Source organism: Opisthocomus hoazin, chromosome 6 (assembly GCF_030867145.1).
Source record: "Opisthocomus hoazin isolate bOpiHoa1 chromosome 6, bOpiHoa1.hap1, whole genome shotgun sequence".
Lineage (NCBI taxonomy): Eukaryota > Metazoa > Chordata > Aves > Opisthocomiformes > Opisthocomidae > Opisthocomus > Opisthocomus hoazin.
This window is the reverse complement of record NC_134419.1, coordinates 32,542,924-32,566,984: the sequence shown is the minus strand read 5'-3', so window position 1 is coordinate 32,566,984 and position 24,061 is coordinate 32,542,924. Positions and strand designations below refer to the sequence as shown.

Below are 24,061 nucleotides of genomic sequence, written 5' to 3'. Positions count from 1 at the left end.
AAAGCAAGGCACCATTCAGCAAACAAGGCTCAGGGAGGGAAAACAGACAGAAACTCTCCTCCTCGGAGGAGAAAACCTCCCAGAGGGATGGTGGGAGGCAGCGGGGCGAGACTCCTGCCTGGGGACCGTGCCTGTCACCATCCTCTGCTGCACGTGCAGCTCACATGTGCCCAGTGCTGGAGTGAAGCCATGGCAGCACCGTGCCGAGCGGCAGCACAGGAGCTCACGGGCCAGCCTTTGAAGCGTGTTACTCATGAATACACACCAGAGCCGGGCACAAGCCGCCAGCAAAAAATCAGAATATATTTCATCCTCTGCTGAGAAACTCCACTGGTGAGCGGCGGCAGCCCGCTGTGGGAGCAGGGACCGGCGCCTGCCCGTGGCAGCCCCGATCGCACCCGGATTGCCCCCTTTCGCCGACAGAAAGCCTCCAAACCCGGCAAGGTGACGGCAAGCAAGGCAAGAGGGTCCACGTCTCGCCGCCCGCCTCCGCGCCCGCACCAACCTCGGCTGCGCCTCCGGCTCCGTGAGGGGTCCGTGTAGAAGGCGAGCTGGGGATCAGTGTCCGCCTCCGTCCCCGAGTCCCCCTCGGGGTTGAGAAACGCCGAGCCGGCTGCAGGAGACACCGAGCGCGGTCACAGTGGGGCCGGCACCACGTCAAGCTGCCGCATCCTACATCACCCCTTCAGGGCAAGCCTTGCCTCGAAGGCCAGGAGCAGCAGGGACAGCATCTTCTCCCTTCCCACCACGCACAGCCATGCTCCCCGCCACAGCTCCCATTACCTGCAACTTTTCCCCGTGGCCATGTTGGTATCATAAAATATTTACCATGGCCAACACCCTCCGCATCTTTGCAACCAACCAAACCAACATCAGCTCCATCCTTGTAGACACTGCTTTTTTTGCTTCCCCCCACCCAAACCCTCCTTTCCATGGGCTCGCCCAACACTGGCCCAGTTTCTCCATCCCAGGAGAGGGTGAGCAGCTGAAGCGTGGGTGGGTGGAAGCCCCAGAGCACCCCGTCCGCCCCGGGGACTCCCCTACCTCGTGCCTTGTTGTTGATGCGCTTGCGCTGGCTGCTGGAGGTGTGGGACAGCAGCGTGGCCTGCTGGTGGTTCGAGTCCACGGGGCTGGTGGCGATGATGTTGTCCTTGTACTTGTTCATCAGGGACAGCTTGGCGTTATCGCTCCCTGAGCAGGAAGAAATGAAGGCGAGATGTTTCAGGGACAAAGATTTAAAAAAAGGAGGGAGACAAGAAAGAGAGAGATTTCCTTGGATCCGTCTCCAGCATCCACATGAGGCGACCAGAGCGCCATGGCCAATGGGCCGAGCTGCCCCCAGTGCACCCTCCCGAGCTCCTCAAAGCCTGAAGGGGACCAGCACCTCCTCCAAAAGCCTAGGCAAAAGCTGAGATTTAACATTCAGACTCTCAGGGCACCTCTGCATATCCAGGTCCGCAAAGAAAATGCCTGGAGAGCTTTAGTAACCACACAACGGTCTTCCCAAACCATGTCTCAGGTGAGAAGGTTCCAGGTGGGTGGCTCAGCTGGTAATATGGGCAATGAGCAAGTGTGTTACAAGCCTCGGAGAATCCCTGCTGGTGATCAGAAGACAGCGTTAACTCTGAATCACACTGATGGCAAGTATAATTTTGCTGCTAAAAACCTCATCTGGAGAAGACACTGGAAATCCTGAGATATAGAAGAGAATTTTGGGGGTCACCATGGGGCAGCTGGGAGGGAACACCATTCTGCTTCTCCACTGGGCCATGGGAACCACAGCCCTTGCCCTCAAAGCTCCACCCTGTGTTATCCCAGCCACATCCCACTCAATGTCGACCACTCTCAACCAGCTGCAAGGTCTCCCAGCAATGGAAGTGCCTTCAGAGTGCCACCAACATCTCACACGCAACGCAAACCCAGAGAAACGAGGAAAACGCTCAAGGGAAAATGTGGAACAGTGGAGAGAAGATAAGGTGGAAAGGACCCAGCTCAGCCCGTGGCCCCCCTTGCCCCATCCCCACCTGGCGTGAGGTCTATGCTGGCCTTCTCATTGCAGCCCTGCAGCGAGTCCAGGGTGCGGGTGACCTGGCTGGCGAAGTCCTCCCCGCCGTTCATGCACTCGCGCTGGAGGTGGTGCCGCAGGTCGGTGATGTCGTACTCGTAGCCATCCAGGATGGGGGTCTCGCGGATGCTGAGCGTCCCGCTGGAGTTGTGGCCCTGCACGCGGGCGTTGCGCAGGCTCTCCCGCCCGTGGCCCCCGATCAGCACCGAGGGGATGTAGTGGATCTCGTTGGCGGCCTCGGCGCTGGCACTCTTCTGCGGCTGCGGCACCCGACGCCGCTTGCACCAGCGCCGGCGGGTGTAGAGGATCATCACCAGGCAGAGGATGGAGAGCAGCAGGGCGATCATCCCTCCCTGCGGGCACAAACGCGAGCAGGGCTCAGCCGGCAACCAGCACCGACCACCCCGGGGACGCCAATGCCCCGGGGACGCTCCGGGGTGGCCAAAGCGAAGGGGACAGCAAGAGGAGCCGATGAGAGGGTGTCGGCCAAGCGCTCCCAGCTGAAGCCTGCCTTGAGCCAGACCACCTTTGAAGTCACCACCGAGGCATGAAAAAGCAGCGTTTAAAGTAGAGCGTGCTTTGTTTCGCTCTCCCGCAACCCGCCTTTGAAAGCAGCGATCGGATTTATTCCAGGCGAACGCTCCTACGGGCAACTTTTTCTGACCCATTTCCAGCCGGCTTCGGTGCCGCCACTCTCAATCTTGGGAGATTTTCCCAGGGTATCCTGCAGAAACCGCGGCGCAGATTAAAGGAGATCATGGCTCGAGACAGCCAGACGACTGGAGAGTTGCTGTTTGGGGAACGCCGGGGCGAAGAGACTGAAAAAGCTCCTGCCCCGCAGGGACGGACCCCAAAACTGCACCCAGCCCTGCCACCTCGCCACCATCCCCAAGGTCACCCTCCTGCAGAGACATCTTCGCTGCACATGGACAGAGGCGGCAAGATGAAAGCCCAAGCTGGCCCTCTACGCTCAGCCTGCCAAGAATAATAATAATAACAAAAAGGAGCGCATGGAGCCAGCTAAGAGCTCCATGTCCATCCGCGGCTCCGGTCCCCCTCCTCTTTTCTATGCAATAGGTGATCTTGATAAAATAAAGTAATAGTAATAATCTTCTCCATTAGGACAAAACATTAAGGGAATTATTGAATGAGAAGCAGGAGAGGCAGCTGGGAAAGGAGCTCTAATGGCCATTACGGTTTAAATCCTCTTTCATTCCCAGGATAATGGAGCTGCGATGCACCCTCCCAGCCCTCCTCCCCAACTTTCCTTAAAAAAAAAAAAGGAAGAAAAACCAAACAAACTCTGGTGATGGAGGAGACAAGCAGCGCGGCGGAGGAAGGAGGCTGGCTGGCACGTGGCTCCTCTCCAGCCAGGAGCCTGCAGCTGGGAGGATGGGAAATCTCGTTCTGGGGCTGAAAACCGGCACTGGGTTCATGCCTGGCCACGCTCACACTGAGCTTTTTAGTGGTAAAGGCAGGGCCCGATTCTCTATCGATGACGTCCAAATCCTTTCGAGTTCCTCTGATTCATAAATAAGTGAGGGCTATCCCCGTCCCCACCGGAGATGGCCTCCCACGTCATGGCACTCCATCACCCCGGGGAAAGGTCCAACTGCAGATGGGGTGACAGGCAGGTGGGAGAAATCCCGGGGCACTCCTGGCTTTCCTTTGCCGCCCTCCTTGTGCATGTTAAATCCCCCCAAAAACCAGAGACCTCTGCCATACGCCTGTGCTGGTAAACAAGGGACACCAAGCTGGAGCTCGAGTCAGGTAGATGCCCATTTGTTCAGGACTGGGGCTGTGGGTTCTCAAAAAAAAGACCAATTGTTTAATCAAAACTGAATTTCTTCTGCCCTGATAGTCTGAGAGCTCAGACCACCCCTGAGGAAAAGCAGCCTGTGGCCCCTTGAGATTTCAAGTGGCTCCGAAGGGCGGATGAAAACCAGCACTGGAGTCCCCTCCACCCACTGCTCATTGCAGGGGGTCAGGGCACCACCTCAAATGCCCCGTTCCTCCCCGCAGGAGCACAGAAACCCCATTATGCCTTCATCCCCCCACAGCCGGCACTCGTACGACGGCTGCCAGAGGAGCCCCGGTGCCGGGCAGGCGCGCGAGCGCTTCTCGCGCGGTCCACGTGCGGACCGCTGTCACGATGGATACAGCCCTTCGCTCACACTCCTCTTGGCAACCGCACAGGACAGAAAGAAAATCAGCCTCGAAAACTCCACGTGATCCTGACTCCTGGCACAAAAGCCAACCTCTGCTTGTCAGGGCCGAAGGATGCCACCGGAGCAGAGCTGAGAGTGATGAGGGAAAAGGGGGAGAGCGGGGATCCGATCTGTATTTACGCTTCTCGGTACAAAAGCGATGAGTTGCAGGCATCATTTTCGTCAGCTCGCTAACAAGCCTGGTTTCAGGCACCTCTCTCTCCATCTTGGGACTCAGTGGTGCCTGTGAAAACCCAGACCATGGTGGCAGAGCAGGTCCCGAGGTGATGCACCCTCTCGGGAGCAGCTGGGAACGGACAATAAAAACCAAATGAAACGGTCCGAAATGTTTTATTCGCGGCTGGCTTTGCCAGTGATTATGGGTTGTTTTTTTTTTACTTGAGACTAATCAAGCACAAATGATGGAGGAAAAACCTGGCCTGGGGCTGCAATCTGGAAGAGCTATTGAGGCTCTCGTTAGGGTAGGCACCATTAAACAGCCTGTTTGCAGCCTCGGCAACACACTGTCTCTGGCTAATTATCTGCCAGTGCCACAAAAATTGTCAGATTCTTCAGATTTTTCCCAACATCAGGAGAAAAAAAAAATTTAAAAAAAAAAAAAAAACACACACAACAAAACCAACAAATCGCGGATCCACCACAGATCTCTGTCTCGCCCCTCTTTCTCTGCTGTCACAATGTTTCTGCAGGGAGGAGCAGAGCTGCGCAGCCTCCGCGCCCGGGATGCTCTTGCCTACCGCACACCGCGAAACCGCGGCCGCCGCGCTGACGAAAGCGGTGGTGACAGTGCCCGGTGGGCACCGTGACACCCGCCGGAGCAGCGGGCACCGGGCCAAGGGCTCTCAACAAACTCCACGTGAATTAACCCGGGGTTAAGCTGGTCGAGTCCTTCGCAGCCCAGCATCCCCCGGGGATAAAGGCACCCCGCAAATACATCTGCAAAGCGATGCAAACTACGGCAGAGGTTTAAAGCAGCCAGATGTGAAAGCACCCTGCCTGCACCATCATTCGGGGAGGTGCCCAGGGTGTCTTAACCAGCCCCCAAAGGTGGGCTCCGCTCCTCGTCCTAGGACTGCTGGAGCCAGATGGGGAAATCTCCGGCTTTTCAAAACCCCCTATAGTTTCTATGGGCTTCTGGACACCTAAACAGGGGCTGCCGTCCCATCACGTACCATGACGGAGATGTGGAGGATCCTCAGCTCCTCCTCCGCTGACTCGGTCTGGGGCTCGTCCGTGGGCTCAAAGCCGGGCAGGTTGGGGGCCCCGTCCTGGTGGTGGATGTGGAAGAGCAAGGTGCCGTTCTCCAGCCACTGCTGCCGCCAGCGCACCAGCGGGATGTCATCTGTGTTGCCCGAGATCTCTGCGAAAGCAAAGCCCGTCAACGCGGGGAACGCGGCGGAGGAGAGGGGGTGATGGAGGACATTCACCTCGTCCCAAAAAATGGGTAGAGGGAGCAAGGGACACACAGCAGGCTCCCTCCGGTCACCTCCTGCCAGCACCACGGCTGCCCCTACATCACCCACAACGCGAAGGGTTAAAGCGGAGTAAAATCTTATTCCTCAGTAAAATCCAGGTGTGGACCTCCTCCAAAATCCAGATGTGGTCCAGAGACAGAGCACTCACTGACAGCATCTCGGGGCCAGCGCTGGGGAGCCCGGCAGTGTCCTTCCAGTGCTAATTTGGATGGGTTTCACCCACGAGCTTTGCGTTAAACACAGCTCCAGCCGTGGGATATCGCACAACTTCCCAGCAGCACTAACGGGATCACTGGGACCGCGTCGCAGATTATTACAGGCAGAAAATATTTCCCATCCTCTCTGAATGGAGAAACATCCACGTGGCTGTGATCGCACCTCCAGCTCTGGCCCGGATTGAGGTGCGTTCAGAGGATTTCAGTCTTCAACCATTTTTTACAGCCCCCCCCACAGGACTCAGCCCCGAGATCTGCAGACATACCCGCACCTTCTGCCCCAACACCCCGACTCTCCCTAAGTAGCTTTCACTTCAGGGTTTAGGGGCAGTGGAACAGACGGACAGAGCTGCGCCGAGGAGTGACGGCATCAGAGGACACCCAAGCAGGAGGAGCAGCTGAGGATGGGCACACCACACGTGCCACAGGACGCCAAACGCCGAATCAAACCGAATTCACCTGGCTGACTCCAAAATTTCAGGGACACCCCGTGGCTGGGGCTTCGCAAAAGGAGGGGCGCATCCCTAGGAGAGATGGGTGCTGTTTTAGCCACCACCTCCAACTCAGACCGGATCACCTCGATCTCCATCTCGGACAACCTTGATCTCAGCCATCAGCTCGAGCCTGCCATTTGCCCATTAGTTTTTTTTTTCCTGAAAACACAAGTTTCGGTTGCATTTGTTGGAACGACCATCAGAACCGTGACGAGCTTCCCGGCAAGGTGCAGCTTTCCCTCCCGTCGCTGCCCCGGGGGAGCGGTCCAGCCAGACCCGTCCTCTCCACCCCAATTTGCAGCCATACGTTTTGACCACTCGCTCTGCAAATTGCCGTCTTCATTTTGCTTGTTTCACGCTGCCTTCAAGTGAAAACTGGAATTCAATTACAGCGCCGAAAAACAACATTTTAAATTTACCATTAATTAATTTCATTAGGCTGCCTTAAGTGAGCTAGCTACCAGGGCTGGGGGAGGCGGAAGGGGGGCTGCATCAGGAACCAGGTTCATCCTCCCAAACTGATTTAATTAATCAAAAGAAACATGAGCCGCAGTGAGCAAACTGGCAGATCGTCTCTGCTCAGCATGGGCCGTATTTCTGCCGGTAATCAGCGCCCTTCGAGTGTCCCAAGCAGAGAGATGCTGAGCTCTCCTCGATGCCACCGCTGGGAAGCAAAAGCGAGAGGAGCCGAAGCATCGAGGAAGCTCGAAGCACTTTTGAAATTCCCTCTAACTGCTGAGCTGTGCGTTTAGGCACACAGATCCCCTTTGAAAAGCCGGTCCTGGGAGCCGGGGGCGTTCAAAAAAGCCGATCTCCTCCTCTCCCACCTGGTCTTTCTTCATGGGCTGAAAGGGAAAAACAAGCTTTCCTGCTTCCCCAGCTCCCCACGGCTCCTCAACTTCGAGGGAACTAGCTCAAATGGAAGAAAATATTCTCCCCGCACCTGCCTGCTAACGTGAAATTAGGAGTAATTAAGGCAAGAGCTTTTATGCACAACAGGAACTCAACGTACTGACATTTGGAAAAATGTAAATACCAGCATTTGCTCCATTGTAAAGAGTGAAAATAATAGGTACTAAGTACATGACATTGTGACATTTAGAAAGCTAAAGATGTTTTCCCCCTGATCTGACATATCATTGAAAAAGCAGCACCCTTCAGCTCATTAATATTTGAGGAGGACTCCTTGATGGAAGTTATTTAAATGATTAATAGATCATAGTAAATTTAAGCCTTAAATTAGGTTGTCATAATTTCAAATTTATTTAAACAGGCTTATTTTTAAAATGAAAAATATATTCCAATAAAAAATGGATTCTTGTTTTAAAAGAGCACGATCCAGTGACAGAGCCTGAGCGCCTTATCTTCTCCCACCAGACATCCCGACGCAACCTTGCGGCTGCATCACACACAAGTCCAAAGTGGTAGAAACAGAGGAAAAGACCCAAAAAATTAACTGCTCTCCCCCCAAACCGGCAGGCTATGACCCCTCCACCACACCGCAGGACAAGTCTGCTCCACCATCTCTGCTCCTGCCCTGGGCAAAGGCTCTTGAGTCAGCGCCTGGATGAGTGAGCTTCATCCTTGGACCTCCTTCTCCTCTCCTCAAGGGTCTTAGCAACATGCCAGTTGCCCACTCCATTTCTACTTAAAAAAATTTTACATATAAATACTTTCCTGTGCTCGTGAATTTGAAGTTCTCCTGGAGTTTGGTTCAAGCAGGACCAAGTCCAAGACAAGATGAAGACCAAGACCAAGACGAAGACCAAGACGAAGACCAAGACGAAGACCAAGACGAAGACCAAGACCAAGCTTTCTCCCTAACACAGCATCTCTCTTCTCTCTTTTCTCCCAGTCCAATGCATTCCACTTTTATCTCTGTCTTGCTCTCCAAGTAGACAGCTCATAACCTGGTGGGAGACGCTACAGTGACCCACCAAGCCAACTGGGGTCACTTATCTGGGTGCTGTAGGGTCTCAACCCTGCCATGGGTTGGCAGGTCCCAGAGGAGACGGGAAAGTGGGCAGAATGTCAAAAAAAAAAAAAAAAAGGCAGGGGGGGAGAGGATCATTTCAAGTTCAGAGTTTGAAAGATATTGATGATAGGCCTGGTCCCTGCATGGCTTTCATTAAGGCCTTGGATATGAAGTCATTAGCACTACTATTAACTTCTTGCACCTCTGTTAAAAAATAGCCTGCCTGAGTCAGGGGTTAATAACAGTAGGAGACCACTAATTAGGCTCTGCCGCGTTCACCTGGTATCATATGTGGCCCAGGCCCTTCATATCTACGGGAGCAGCAGCCTCCAAAGACCCCGGCTGATGCTTTCAACGTAATGGCTGCGGCTGCTCCCCTCCCAGACCACCTGCGAGGGGAGGGAGGGGGGAAGGAGAGGTTGCGGAGGAGCAAACCGAGGAGAGGAGAAGAGGGAAGTCCAGATGAAGTTGCTGGAGGCAGGTGGATGTACACCTGCTTCATTACTGATCATCCCGAACAACCCCATTTCCCCGGGGACAGTCCAACCCAAAGCAAACCCAGTCCTTCTGGAGGCGACACCTCCGCACCTCTCCGTTTTGGGAGGTAACGCATCCATCGCAGCCCAATTCTGCACCCGAGCCGGTGCAACGTCCACACCGCGGCCCCCAAGCCCGACTCTGACACGGCCCCATTCCCGCGCCCTCGTCCTGCCGCCGAGACCCGGCATTGCTGCAGGAGTGAACAAACACACAAAGAGAACAGCTCTCCTTAAAAACGCACGCCAACATTTCGATGAAAAAAAAAAAATATAAGAAAATGCAGCAAAATCATTTTCCTTCCCATTTGGAAGCGTTTTGTGCTAATAGATGCCTCCGATTAGTCAAATGAACTCTGCCATCATGCCAGTCTCCGCAGACTCATTTCGTACAGCAGAGCGCAGGGTTTGACTTGGACTTCTATTTCCTTGTTAACATTTAAAACTGGCTTGTTTTCCATCCGGAACCTGACTGTGTTTTTATTTAAGTTTGCCATTAGCCAAGGCTTTTGCTCCGCATCTAAACCTCACACGTCCTTTAAAAGGACTCTAACGCAGCTCAAGCCATGGCCTTGCGCTCCTCCAAGGGTCTCCAGCACCTCAAGTAACTCAGGAGACTTTCCCGTCACGAGGCACTCGCACTCTCTGTTGAGACCTCCAGGCTTGCTTCTTATCAATTTAGGTGTCAAAACGCATATCCTGATATTTAACTCAGTTTTATTTCTGGGGTTTTATTGACATTTCTTCTTCATGGGATAATTTTCATGGTTTTATGGGCCCATTTAAAAAAATCACATTCATCACCCACTATCTATATTTTATTTGCATTTTTTTTCCAGTCTCCAGTCTCAGGTAGAAAGAACAGCTCACTCCGTAGGTCATTCTGCCTTTCCAAGCCAATCCAGCTTTTCCACACCAGCAAACACAAACCCCAGTTTGCGTATGAAGAACCTGCTTCATGGGAGAGGGCACTTTGGGCAAAATTTCCAAAAGTTCCATAGACATTGGAGAACCTTGGGGCTGAAGGAAAAGGCACCCACTGTACCTGGAGCCACTCTTTGGCTAGGTCAGTGAGATCACCCCACCGCTATGTCTCCACGTGGGGCTGGTACACGTGAAGCCATGCACTGTCGTAGCAAGGCTGACAGCTAACCAGGTTTCTCCTTCAAACGTGGGGTGTCTTTGCTTTTAGGAAGGTCAGCAAGGACTTACATTTCAAAGCTGTAGCCACGCTTTAGCCTTCAACTGGGATTTTTGTCCCAAATACGCCACGGCCCTAATTCGTCCCTTTCTTCAACAACAAATCCCTCCATAGAATCACAGAATCACAGAATGTTCGGGGTTGGAAGGGACCTCTGTGGGTCACCCAGTCCAACCCTCCTGCCGAAGCAGGGTCACCTACAGCAGGCTGTAGAGGACCTTGTCCAGGCAGGTCTTGAATATCTCCAGAGAAGGAGACTCCACAACCTCCCTGGGCAGCCTGGGCCAGGGCTCCGTCACCCTCAGAGGGAAGAAGTTCTTCCTCATGTTCAGACTGAACTTCCTCTACTTCAGTTTGTGCCCGTTGCCCCTTGTCCTGTCACTGGGCACCACTGGAAAGAGTCTGGCCCCGTCCTCCTGACACCCACCCTGCAGATATTTGTAAGTACATATTAGGTCCCCTCACAGCCTTCTCTTCTCCAGGCTGAAGAGAAGGCTGGGAGTGACATTGCGCTGCGCGGCTGTTGGCAGAGCGAAGGACACCGATTCATCATTAACGGGTCTGAGGCGACGGGGTTTGCTCTGCGGCTGCTGACCTTACAACGCGACGTGCCCCATTGCCCCGCTCTCCCCTGCGGACCCAAGGACGTGCCCAACCGCACCTGTGCCGACAGCTCCTCTCAGGTTATTTTTCCACCGCATTTGTCAAACTTGACCAAAAACTGGAAAAAACTTGGAGAACGCACGTGGCGGCAACGAGCAGGCTGGGACGTTCGCTGGTGTTTGATTTTCACTCCTGTTCTGTTCATTTGGTCCCATCTGCCGTAACGGTGAACCACACAGGAGATGTGGGAAGAGAGACAAATCCACCTCCTGGACCAACACTCGGGAGACAAGCTCATATTAAAAAAAACCCAAAGCCCCACACCACAACAGTGAGCAAAAGCAAAGTAAAGAGGATGTGTGATGACAAATTATGAGATACAACGTTGATATTTAAATCCCAGAAAGGATCACGTTTCCGGTTGATACCCCACCCTGCAATGCCATCACATCACCTCTCTCAGAAGGAAGTGCAGTTGTCCACGGAAAGAGCCCAAATGACAGGGAAGCTCCTAATCAGCCGTGGAAAATTACTGCCCTGGCTAAATCACCTCCCAGCAAGTCGGTGAGATGGAGAGCACGAACCCCTCAGCCCAGATGGTGCTCACCTACGAGTGACAGCTGCTGAACTCCACCAACACACCAGCTATCACTCAGAAAAAGTGAGCAACTGGAGGAGCAGAACTTGGCAGAGGAGACCTCAATCTCTTAAAGAAGCTCTTGTGCATCGTGGAAATCACAGACCAGCAAATCCTACTTCTGCCCTAGATGGTTTGTCAGAGGAACCGGTAGGTGCGTGGGCAAATACGGGTCGCTCAACGCCATAAGCCAGTAGATAAGGGTGATCCAATTTGATGGACTCGTTTCAAAGAGTCCTCGTCAAAAATTCACCCTCCAAGCTTCCCAAAGACCCAAAGTGGGGTTGGGATAAGAGGGAACATCCTCTTGAAGCCCTCCAGGTGGGGAAGGAATAAGAGGTTAGTTGTCACCACGAAAGGAGGTTACCAAGAAGCCCCACGGAGATATTTGTCAGGACCTCGGCTGTTCAGCAACACTCTGGAAGAGGAGGCGAATGACAAAGTTGGTCACCAACACTAAATTTAGTCTCCCCAAAGCTAAAGCTCCGAAGTGCTGGAGGAAAGCGGGCAAAGAAGTGGGCAGGTGAAATTCAGCTTTGGTGAAAGCAAGCTGATCTGGAATCCTGCAAGCGGTATTCAGGTCATCCATCCCGTAACGGAGGAGGCAGAGCTGGGAAGGTTTGGAGGAGGGGTACGAGGAAGATGAGATGTCACAAACGGCTTCGTGGAGAGGAGAAACCAACTGAGTTAGGACGCCTCAGCAAGGAAAACAAATAACTGAGCAGGGAGACGATAAAAGCCCATAAAATCATGAAACCAGTGGAGCAGTGGGAAAGGCAATGATTATTCACTATTTCATTTTGCAAGAATTAAGAGTGTAAAAACTAACAAAAGGCTCTGTTTCATCCGCCATAAAGTACAAAAGCACCGAGAAAGGAACCAAATTCAGGGAAGACCAGCAGCTATCGAGCCAGACAGTCCAGAGGCAAATCCCAGCTCGAGAAATCCCTGCGGCACAGACCTCAGCGGTAGGGAAAGGGCCACACAATATATGCTGTGTTTTCTACATTTTTTCCCCACCAAGTATCAGCTACTCGCCACGGCTGGAGATGCCGAGGGACCCCAGAGCCACCATCTCCCACACTGCCCAGTGTCTTGGGGATGGAGGGTGGCTGCAAAGCCAGCGAGGTGCCGCCCAGGCCACCCATCGAGGATGCATCCCAACTCAATGCGTCCCTTCGGCAGCTCCTGAGACCCTCTGCTCTTCCAGACACTCTCTGGAGGGGGAAGGAGACCCTCAAGGCAGGTCTGTCCCGTTGAGACAGCCTCTCGTCACCCAGCCAGCAATTCCCCCCAAGCCTTCCGTGCCGTCAGACCCTACTGACCCAAGACGCCTGCCAAGATTACCTTCAGCTTGCCAAGCCAGGCAGCGATTTTCACGGGGAGGGACAGGGCTATTTATATCCATCACGGGCTGGCAGGGAAGGTAACGGCCGGCCACTCCAGCCCATCTGCCAGGCACTTAGCAAGACATCGGAGCATATCGTACAGGCGAGGTCAGGCAGCAGCGGCAGTGGGACAGGCGGGGGGATGTGTTACAGCGGTGACATGGGCTTCACTTCAAGGGTAAACTTCAGCCCGCTCCTGCAGGCTGATTTGTTTAAGTGCTCCGAGGCCAAGAGGTCGGGCAAATTAGATGTTATTTTGGTGTCCTCACACTCGGTACAGGAAACAAGGACAGAGCACCAGGACCTGCCTATCTTCTGGGGCATGGGGGAGACAAGGTGGCCCTCACAGAATCATAGAATCACAGAATGGTTTGGGTTGGAAGGGACCTTAGAGCTCATCTGGTTCCCACCCCCCTGCCATGAGCAGGGACATCTTCCACCAGACCAGGTTGCCCAGAGCTCCATCCAACCTGGCCTTGAACCCTGCCAGGGAGGGGGCAGCCACAGCTTCTCTGGGCAACCCGTGTCAGTGCCTCACCACCCTCACGGTGAAGAATTTCTTCCTAATATCTAATCTAAATCTGCCCTCTTTTAGTTTACAGCCATTCCCCCTTGTCACAGAATCACAGAATATTAGGGATTGGAAGGGACCTCTGTGGGTCACCCAGTCCAACCTCCTGGGGGGTGAAACAGCACCGAAATAACCCTGCCTGCTCTCCTGCTGACAGCGGGGCCAAGAGTTTCTCCAAGAGGTGGTCCTCCTCTTCCTCCCTCCTTCCCTGAAGGGACTGATGCTGGTCTTGGGGGCAGGACAAATCCTCACTGGTGGCCCCGTACCAGGATGGAGAAGGCAGGCACGGGCTACCGCCAACTGCAGCCTAATGACAGAAGATCTTTGGTACTACGGAGCTCTTACCTGATTTCAAGCTCCATTTTCAAGTTTGTGAAGAGGCTGTGAAAGGTAACGGGGAGGGGGGGGGGGGGGGGGAAGAAGGAAGAAAGATGTAGAAGGGGAAAAAGTTGACTGTGCGTCTTGAATTTATCACTCTTGAAAGAAGAGCTTGTCGAGAGGGCCAGAGACCAGCCAGCGCGTGGTGATCAATGGGAGGACTTCTGGGTCTAGTCAAGCTTGTTTCAGATTTACAGGAACCAAATAGGGGCATAAATCTGTCGCCGCCTGACGAAAATGGAGGTAATTAAATCTGCAGGTGTATATAATTGTCATATTGATGATCTATATAAATCAGCAGAGCCAGCAAAGGCACAAAGCACCGCGGCAAGCACGGAGCCTCCCGGCGAGGAGCTGTTTTCCCACCTGCCTGGCCGGGGGACAGGGCTGGTGGGTGCAGGACACAGTCCCGAGGACACCCGTATTGACCTGCCCATTGCCTCAGCCATCACCACCCTCTCCTCCACAAGAAACCTTCTCCAGATTGTCCCCACAGGCAACAAAAGCATCAAACCCCCCAGTCGCTTTCAACGGACGCAAGGTCTCATCCTCACTGCTGCCAAATGTCCCCCGACTTCAGAAGAATGAAGACGGGACCCCAGGCATCGAGACGCCCGACTGTAGGCACCACGGGGGGCTCTTTACAGCCCCTTTGAAGGCCTGAGCCCCGGGTGCAAGCGGGACGCTGACTTGATCTTCTAGCGACTCTTTCTTTTTTAATTTATTTCAACCTTTGTTATTCTGGGAACTTTGAAGCCTCAGCTGCTCCGAGGCGGCTGCCTTTGTAGGAAGGACAGAAAGCGCAGAGCGGGGATTTGAAAGAGGGGGAGAACAGGGAGGGGAAGAAATGGTGCTCCACAGCTGAGGTCTACAGCACCTCCTTCACCGTTTCTCCCGCATCCCAAAGAACCCACCCGGGGAGGCACTCCAGGCTCTTTCACCAGCAGCTCCGGGAAATCAGGACGCAATGCACCACGGTGTCTTCCATTCACCCAACGCCGCGACCCAGAGAAACCTCCGAGACCTTGTGCCGACCTGCACCCCTTCTCCCACCGCTCATCGGGACTCCCCTCGGTCCCCGCCGCGGCTGCAGAGCATCCTTCCAGTCGACCCTGCTCCCCGGGTCGAGCGCTACGCAACGTGCGGCAATCGGATAATTAAAAATTAAGCGAGCGCTTCTGCATTGCAGTCCAAATTACGTAACGCCGCTCTTCGGTTTCAGCGCCCATCAGCTCCGACGCTACCACGCGCCGGCACGGCCCTGCCTGTATTCACCTGCCTGTCTCGGCACGGAAGAGGAAACACCCCTGTCATCAGCACGGGCAGAAAGTTCCCTCGTGTTCGTGTGGCGAAAAAAAAGCAGGAAAATATACTGATTTTCTTAGTCCGGTGCTGAAAACTACGATGGCCAGGAAAAAGGGGACGGAGCTGGGATGCTCCATCCCAGACAAGTGGCGAGGGTCGCCCCGGCCAGGGCAGCACCCCCGGGAGCGGGGGGTTTCTGAGCGAGGGGCTGCTGCTGCTTGCTCCCCCTGCGCCAAAGGGAAGAGGCACCCCATTTTAGCAATTACGCAGCATCTCCGTAAGCAAACAAAATTAAACCAAGGTGAGGAGCGAGCTGCACTATCAGCATCTCCAGAGCGAAGAGCCCCGCTGGACTCCAAGCACTGGGTAACTTCAAACTCCTGCATTCGCAGCCACATCTTCGCTTTAACCCCGCGGGCTCTGGCTGTTGCCGAGACCAGAGCCTGGCGGGCCAGCCTGCCACCTCCTCCCTTCCGTGGCCAGGAACCCGCCGGATACACAGCCACGGCCCCTGCAGTGCTCCTCCCGGGACAGCAATGCTTCCACCCAGTGCAAAACCAGCCATTAATTCCTGCAGTGATTAGCTCCAAAGGGCCCTTCACCGGGCTCCGTGCACGGAGGCTTCGAGAAGTCACCAGGGATGCCACGGCTCATGTGCCGGTACCCTCCATCACCACTCCAGACCCCCCTCGGCTTTCACGCGGTCCCTCCAGTTATTCCCTGCCCTCCCTCCATCACGCCTCTCCTCCCACCTCATGGTCCTTCCTTTCCCGCCCTCCTTCCATTACACCTCTCCTCCCAACTCATGGTCCTTCCTTTCTTGCCCTGCTTCCATCATGCCTCTCCTCCTACCTCATGGTCCTTCCTTTCCTGCCCTGTTTCCATCACGCCTCTCCTCCCATCTCATGGTCCTTCCCTTCCTGCCCTCCTTCCATCACACCTCTCCTCCCACCTCATGGTCTTTCCCTTCCTGCCCTCCTTCCATCACATCTCTCCTCCCACCTCATGGTCCTTCCTTTCCTGCCCTCCTTCCATCATGCCTCTCCTCCCACCTCGTGGTCCTTGCTTTCCTGCCCTCCCTCCATCACCCCAACGCCTTCCCGCCACTGCCGCGGCCACGTCTCGCACCCACGCTGCCTTTCACGAGACGCAAAGCCCTTCTTCACCAGCGCTGAGCTGTAATTACAAGGAGGCGGCTGGGTCCAGCCCAGGTTGGCCACACTGTCACTGTCCCATGCGGAGATGTCCATCCTCGCTCAGCCCCCATGGCACACTGCTTCACCCCAGTTTGTGCTGGTTGGCGCGGGGGGTGGGCAGCTTGAGGTCCTCCGGCTGCTAACCAGCGATGTCACCTACTCGACAAGCAAGGAAGGAGGGATCATAAAGAGCGGAGGAAGCCAGCAGCTCCACGGCAGCGCGACGGCTGTCAAACCCCACCGCTGCTCCTCGCCAGAGCTCTCCCGGCGCGGCGAAAGCCAGAGCCCAGCTATTTCTGGCCGAGCAATAGAGGAAAGGTTGGGGAGATGTGGCTCTGGGGTGGGAAAACAGCTCCGCGCCGGCACTGAGGCTACTGGGAACGCAGCACCCAGAGGAGCCCGGGGCCGGCCCGGGGTCGTGGGAGGCACGGTGGGCTCTCCAGTCCAAACCTGACTTTTCCAGGAGTTTTCCGAGTGGCTGCAGACGCTGGGGACATCGTTCAGTGAGCGGATGGGCTGAGAGCACCGTGGTGATTTAAAGCTGAGACGGACTCAGCCCCACCCCAGGACCCTGTGCCCATGGCTGCAAAGTCGACCCCAGCAAGACAACTTGGGAGCGCAATGTCCCCTCTCCCAGGCACCTCCCCTTGCCCACCGAAGCCGGCCAGCGCGACCGGAGGAGCCCCCGCCGCCACGACGCTGCCCTTGGCACCAGCTCCTGACACCGCACAATCCTCCCCAAACCCCGCATCGACGGAGCTCGGAAGGGGGATTTTAAACCTCAAGCCACCTCTTCTGAAAAAAACACCCTGCTTCTTCCTCCACGGTGGAGAAACCCGGTTACGGGAGGGCATTTGGCGACTGGGAAGGCAGCGGCAGAGGGAAGCGCCGGGAGCCCACCGGCCCGGGCAGCGGGTTCCCAGCGCCGTGCCCTCCCCGTGGGATGCTCAAATTAATCGCCTTGTCCCCCAGAGCTTGTAGCTGGAACAAACAGAAGAAAAAAGGGGGGGTTGCCAAAACCCATAATATGGTCTACAGTTCCTCTGAGCTACGAGGGCTGCTTTAAATTTCGAGGGGTTTTTTTCTTTTTTTTTTATATTTGAAGGAGGTTTCCATGGTAACGGTCTCCCATCACACAAGAGCCTGTCCCCGGGATATTTCGGGGTTGCTAATATCTGCTTTCCCAGGCAGCCACTGCGTTGTGACGGTGACACCGCGCCCGGGTTTTTTGGCAGGGGATGAGGGTAGGGGTGCAGGAGAGGGGAACAGGAGCTGTCACCCCCAAAAACCAAGGTCAAGGTCCTGCTTGTACCCGTTTTCCCCTGCCCACCATGCAGACCTCCATCCCAGCGGGCTCCGGCAGCCAGGTGATGGTTTCACTTGGACCGCAGACCCGATCTGGGGAGGTAACACAGCCCATGCCAGACCAAGCAGAAGCACCGTGTCCACCCAAGACCATGGGGAAGGTCTCCACCTCTCCGCACTCCCCACAGCTGCGTGCTCTGCTACGCTCCTCGGCCATTCTAATTACCGAGATGCCTCAGAGACAGCCAGGCAAGCGACCCTGTCTCCTCTTGCATCGGGGCTGCGCACCCCAAACTTCTCTGACCGATGGGCCACCACCAGCTAGAGGGTTCCTCAAGGATCTTTCAGCCCCCTTCAATTATAAGCTGTGAGCAAAGCCCCTGCCCATGCCCCGGCAGACCTCGGCCTCTGCAGACAGGACACAGCGGAGGGGACGGGTTCAGCCCCTGCCCGTGCCCGTCGTCACCAAACGAGACCCTGCAGCAAAGCAAAGCGTGGGGTCAGCTCAGACCACCTCTCAAACCAGACCCCAAAGAGCCCCGCGGCGCATCCATCCCGAGCATCCCCGGCGGCAGGGCACCAAAACCGGGTCAGAAACCCCAGCGCGGCGCACGGGAGCAGAACCTGGCAATCAGAACATCTTCCCATCTGGAGACCAACCCCCAGCCCCAGAGCGCTGCCGCTCCAGGTGAGCCACCAGCCACAGCCAGGCTGGCTGCGGAGAAGCCAGGGCCTGGCAACCTGCAAGTAAAAGGACCACCAGCCCTCAGTGACAGAGCTGTCACCATCCAGATGCTGCCTTAACCCTACCAGGCAAAAATTGCTTCATTTGAAGGATGCTCTGCAGCGAGACTCCAAGGGAGGTGGTTTCAGAGCCTCCATTTAGCTGGCTAAGCAACCGTTAAGACAATAAAATATAAAATGAAATTAAATAAAATATAAAATAAAAAATTAAAGAAGTAAAATAAAAAAGTAAAAGCAAAATAAAAAAGCAAAATAAAAAAGTAAAATAAAAATGTAAAATAAAAAATAAAGAAAAATAAAAAATAAAAAAATAAAAGATAAAAAGTAAAATAAAAATACATAAAAATAATAATAAATAAATAAAAAATAAAAAATAAAAAGTAAAATAAAAAACAAAAAATAAATATAAAGTACAAAATACAAAACACAAAATAAAACGGTAGGAACCAGGATGCGGCCCAGGAGCATGCCGCCGGCATGGGGAGAGAAGGGCCGAGGTGAGATGGCAGCGTCAGGCAGGCGTGCGGCTGCCCACGGCTCCCCTCCACCGCTGGGACCAAGCCAATGCCAGGGTCTCAAACACGCCTGCAGAGCTTTGGGGGTCTTTGAGGAGTTCCGCGCGGGCAGCCCGACCCCCAGAACTGGGCCAGGTCTCCGGGCGGGAGTGGGGGGAGCGAGCCTGAGCATCCCCGCCAGGATGCGGTCCACGAAATCCAGGCTGGGAGCAGAGCCGGGAGCATCGCTCCGCACCTCCAGCCGCAACGGGGGGCCGGGCGCCCGCAGCCCCCTCGGCTGAGCGCCCGGCCCCTGCCCACCATGCCAGACCCCGACACCCACCAGCCCCGGGGCTCGCTCCCCCCGCCGCTTTCTGGGTCAGTGCCATCCCCTCCCAGCCCCGCTGCCGCTGGAGCTGGCTGGATGCGCCGTTGCTGTGGCAACGGGTTCCCAGAAATGAAATCCCTATTTCTTATTTTTTTTTTTTTTCTTTAAGAAAAAAAATCTACAAGAGGCCCTCTGCATCCGCCGTGCCCCCGAAACCTCCGCTCCCAGTAAGAGAGGGGGTTGGCACTGGGCACAGCGTGGGGGCAAGGTGTCCGTAAGGATGGGGACGTGCACCCTGTGCCCCTTCTCCTCAGCCTCAGTCACCCACGGTTTGGCCATGGGGGACCCTGTGCTCCTCCCAGGGATGCTGCCCACTGTCCTACAGTATCTGCCACCCGGCCGTTGGGTTTTCAGGGCTGGCCCTGCTCGTAGCTGGGGCTGGTGCTGGGCTCCATCGCCTGGAGGAGGGTGCGTGACCAGGCATGGGAGTGTGCTTGGTGCTTCGGTGGCTCTGAGAAGGTCACCTGGCCCACCTTGGCCCCATCCTCCAGCTGGAAAAGGGAGGTGGAGAGGTCAGGTTTATATCGCATGGCCAAGAGCAAGGGCAGGAACGGGGTCCCACCAGTGATTTGCACCCAAACCCTATTAGATGAGCCTGTCCCATCCCACCAGGCGCTCCAGAGCCAGATGCACCCCCTTGGCAGGTCCCTCTCTGCTTTGCTGGAGGCTCCGCAACCCCCCAGGCTTTGGTGGCAAGCGTCTCACCCGGCAGACCAGGTAGACCAACTCCGGAGAGAATCATGGAATCATTACGGTTGGACAAGACCTCCAAGATCATCACGTCCAACCATCTTCCCAACACCACCACGCCTGCCAAACAGATGCTACAAACCACATCCCACCACCAGCAGCAACCACTCCAGGAGGACATAGGAAGAAGGCCAGACTCTTTTCAGTGGTGCCCAGCGACAGGACAAGGGGCAACGGGCACAAACTGAAGCAGAGGAAGTTCCATCTGAACATGAGGAAGAACTTCTTCCCTCTGAGGGTGACGGAGCCCTGGAACAGGCTGCCCAGGGAGGTTGTGGAGTCTCCTTCTCTGGAGATATTCAAGCCCCACCTGGACAAGGTCCTGTGCAGCCTGCTCTGGGTGACCCTGCTTTGGCAGGGGGTTGGACTGGGTGACCCACAGAGGTCCCTGCCAACCCCGAACATTCTGTGATTCTGTGAAGGTGGCACCCCTGGATCTGCAGGAGATGTAAAACTCCAAAGCACCCATCTCAAATTCACCCCACGGTGACAGAAACCGCAGTTAGGACCCCGGCCAGGTGACCGGCTGCTGGCAGCAGAAGGGAATCGAGCACATCCCAACGGCCAGGGTGGGCTTAGCCGAGGGGCAGGGGTGCTGCCGAGACAGGGTGTTTCGAGACCCCTTCCCCACCGCAGGTCCCTGGTGTGGGTGGGTTGGGACCCCCGCAGCGAGCCCCCTGGCCACCCTCTGAGCCACCCCCTCGGCCGGGCACGCAAGGCCGTAGATCATACCGCCAGGTTTCAGCGCATGTGACAGCGTCCAGGATCAAAGCCAAGTTCAATTAATGGCTCACAATCTTATTAGAGAAATTATTTCAGGATCTTGAGTAAAAGTCCAATATATCCACTCCATTCCATTAGTCAGGCTCATTTAGTAATTCAATCAATCTAAGCAAGGCAATTGAGCTCCTCTGGTATAATTTAACTGGGTTATTCTCCAGGTACTTAAGAAATTCTTAATATTCGCTCCATTATTTCACCATTACACCTATTTCCAGGTGCAAGGTTCACACCGGAGCGATGCTGTGGGTCCGGCAGTGGGACCAGCCCCACCGCAGCCCTCCGCCATGCCCTGGCCTGGCGGGATGAGGAAGAGGAGCTCCAGCAGCGACGCCAGGGTGCCGTCGCCTCCCCTGAAAATCGAGTCAAGCCAGGAATCGGCACCGCAACGCCCCGAGACGCGCCTCCCCACCACGGAGAGCTGTGCCACCAGCCTTGGGACCCAACGTCAGCGCCCAGATCCAGGAGAGAGGAACCAGGCCAAGCAATCCCCAACCCAAATCCAACGGGATGTTCTTCTCACTTGACATGGAAGTGGAAAAAAGAAAAAAAAAAAAAGGGATAACGCAACCCTGCAGCCCCTTGGCTTCTGCTTCCCTCCTCGTTTCAGAGCTGGGGGCGAGGGTAGGTGAGGGGACACCACCTCCCACAGCGGCAGGGGGAACGGAGGGTGAGGATGGGAGTCGACGGGTGTCACATCTCCACGCCTCCCCGCACGCTGGTGGCCCGTCACCCTGATTCGCAGCATCCCCGCGGTGGTCTGTCTCACAGCCCCACGGCCCTCCGGGCTACCCCGCCGTCAACCCAGGAATGTCGCGGCCAGAGCATCCACCGGCACAGCCCAGAGCTTAGCTGAGATTTAAGATAAAAAAAATTGATTAGGTATTTCGGGGAGATATTCCAGAGCAGTTAAATATGCCCAACTCGTCGGTGCCTTTGAAAAATCTCACCCCTCTAAAAAATTAGAATCGATTTTGTATTTAAAAAGGAATCTATTTAATTTAAAAGTAAGATAACTTTGAAATTGTGACAGCTTGTATTAAGGCCCAAGTTTATGATAATCCATTAAAGTCACTGAAGTTAAAGAACCTTCTCCCCAACTCTGCTGTCAGGGCTCCCGTCAGGGCGACGGGGAGCGGGGGAAATCGGGGGGCGAGGGGCTGCGCTTCCCCCTTTGCAGGGCACAGCAGCCGGGCGGGAAAAAAACGAGGCGGCAGAAAAAGCTCCTTCAGCTCCTCCACACTCAGGCAAAAGAAAAAAAACAACAGAGGACATGAGAAACCAGCCGGGGACAACAGGTTGACCATGAGCCAGCAACGTGCCCTGGCTGTCAAGGAGGCCAATGGGATCCTGGGGTCCATTGAGAGGAGGGTGGCCAGCAGGGCGAGGGAGGTTCTCCTCCCCCTCTACTCTGCCCTAGTGAGGCCCCATCTGCAGTATTGTGTCCAGTGCTGGGCTCCCCAGTTCAAGAATGATGAGGAGCTACTGGGAAGAGTCCAGCGGAGGGCTATGAGGATGAGGAGGGGACTGGAGCATCTCTCCTACGAGGAAAGGCTGAGGGAGCTGGGCTTGTTCAGCCTGGAGAAGAGAAGGCTGAGAGGGGACCTTAGAAATGCTTATAAATATCTGCAGGATGGGTGTCAGGAGGACGGGGCCAGACTCTTTCCAGTGGTGCCCAGCGACAGCACAAGGGGCAATGGGCACAAACTGAAGCAGAGAAAGTTCCAGCTGAACATGAGGAAGAACTTCTTCCCTCTGAGGGTGACGGAGCCCTGGCACAGGCTGCCCAGGGAGGTTGTGGAGTCTCCTTCTCTGGAGATATTGAAGACCTGCCTGGACGCAGTGCTGTGCAGCCTGCTCTGGGTGACCCTGCTTCAGCAGGGGGTCGGACTGGGTGACCCACAGAGGTCCCTGCCAACCCCGAACATTCTGTGATTTCAAGATCTTGCATTATCTGGCAGCCAGCAAGCAGGGCTTTGACCCATCCACCCCGCTTTCTCCTTCCTCAAGTCCACTTTACACTCAAAACAGCATTTCAAGACTCTGCTTTCCAAACACCTCGTGCATTACTCGGGTGACAGAGCCAAAGACGCTGTCTTTCGCGCCGTTTTTTTTAATTGCATCGCAAATCTCCGCCGAGCCCACGCGGCCGTGGGAAGCCAGGCTGCTAACAAACACCCCGCTCGCCGGCTTATAACCTGCAAAGGATGGGGCCTGGGAAAATTAGCAGCCCGCAGGAGTGCGAATCCCGTTAACGACGTACCAAATGCGGCTGGACACCACCGAGCCAAGCGACTAGGGAGGAGCGGGTGCGAAGGGCAGCGGAAAGGGGATGCTGAGCTGCAAATTAGCATTTCTGAACGGCCACCGACCGGCGAGACCCAGCCTCCCTTCAGGAAAAACCAGAACCAACACCACGAACACGAGACGGGATGGAAAGCGACCACGTCCAGCGGAGGTTTTACTTGATTTAAAGTAAATCACCCCGGATTTTAAACGCGGGGAGCCAGCTGCACACCAGCGAGCGGCCCCATCCCTGCTCCCACGCCCTCACCAGAAAATTCAGGGGGTGGGAAAGCAGCGAAACGGGGGGGTCGGTGTTGGAGTCACTTTGAGGACACGCACAGAAAAACCTGTGGGTTTTTACGGGTGCGAGCACGAAAGGCGACGGACGCGGGGACCGCGTGCGCCGAGCTGCTCCTGCGCAAACGCAAGGCCGGCCGGCACAATTAAAACCCACTCCATTCATTAGCGAAGGAAGCCACGAGGCAGCTGAAAGCCCTGCTCTCGCCATAAACCAGGGGTAGCGATCCCAAAAAGCCACCCCTCGACTTTCGGGGGAGCGTAGGGGCGGCCACGGGGTCCCCAGGTTTGGGAGGGCTGAGCCCCCGCGGCTCGCCGCTACCCACAGCGGGGAGCAGCCAACGCGTGATGGGGATGGATGCCAGTCCCCACCGCTCCCCGCAGCCCCCGAGGCCGGGCAGACACCCCCCGGGTCCCCATCACCCACCGCCATGGCTCGGGGTCCATCGACCACCCACCAGCAGCGAGGGGACACCCGCAACCTCCGCGCTGGTCATTAAGTTGATTGTGTCAGTGGAGCATCTCACCAGGGGTGAGGGGTGACAGCCATTTTTGGGGTGCCCAGTTCAACACCCCCTCCCCACGGGCACCCTATTTTTAGCAAGCCATGTATGTGGCTCTCCGAAGACCCCAGCACATCTCCAGCTGGGGGAAAAGCCTTGACCCATGGGTGGGATGACCAGCTCGGACAGGCTGGAAAGTTGGGCAGAGAGGAACCTGATGAGGTTCAACAAGGGCCAGTGCAGGGTC

The 24,061-nt window shown here is 55.5% G+C and overlaps 1 protein-coding gene across 4 annotated transcripts in view; it reads right to left on the bottom strand.

Annotated features, from left to right (window-relative positions):
* Positions 1-24,061, bottom strand: part of ASTN1 (astrotactin 1) — a 58,182-nt gene that overhangs the window by 31,268 nt on the left and 2,853 nt on the right. For all 4 annotated transcript variants that reach the window (XM_075422606.1, XM_075422607.1, XM_075422608.1 and 1 more), the window contains exons 2-5: positions 5,466-5,653; positions 2,025-2,418; positions 1,045-1,191; positions 506-613 (exon numbers count right to left, since the gene is read on the bottom strand). In XM_075422606.1, the coding sequence (XP_075278721.1) occupies positions 506-613; positions 1,045-1,191; positions 2,025-2,418; positions 5,466-5,653 (837 nt within the window). The remainder of the gene's footprint in view (positions 1-505; positions 614-1,044; positions 1,192-2,024; positions 2,419-5,465; positions 5,654-24,061) is intronic.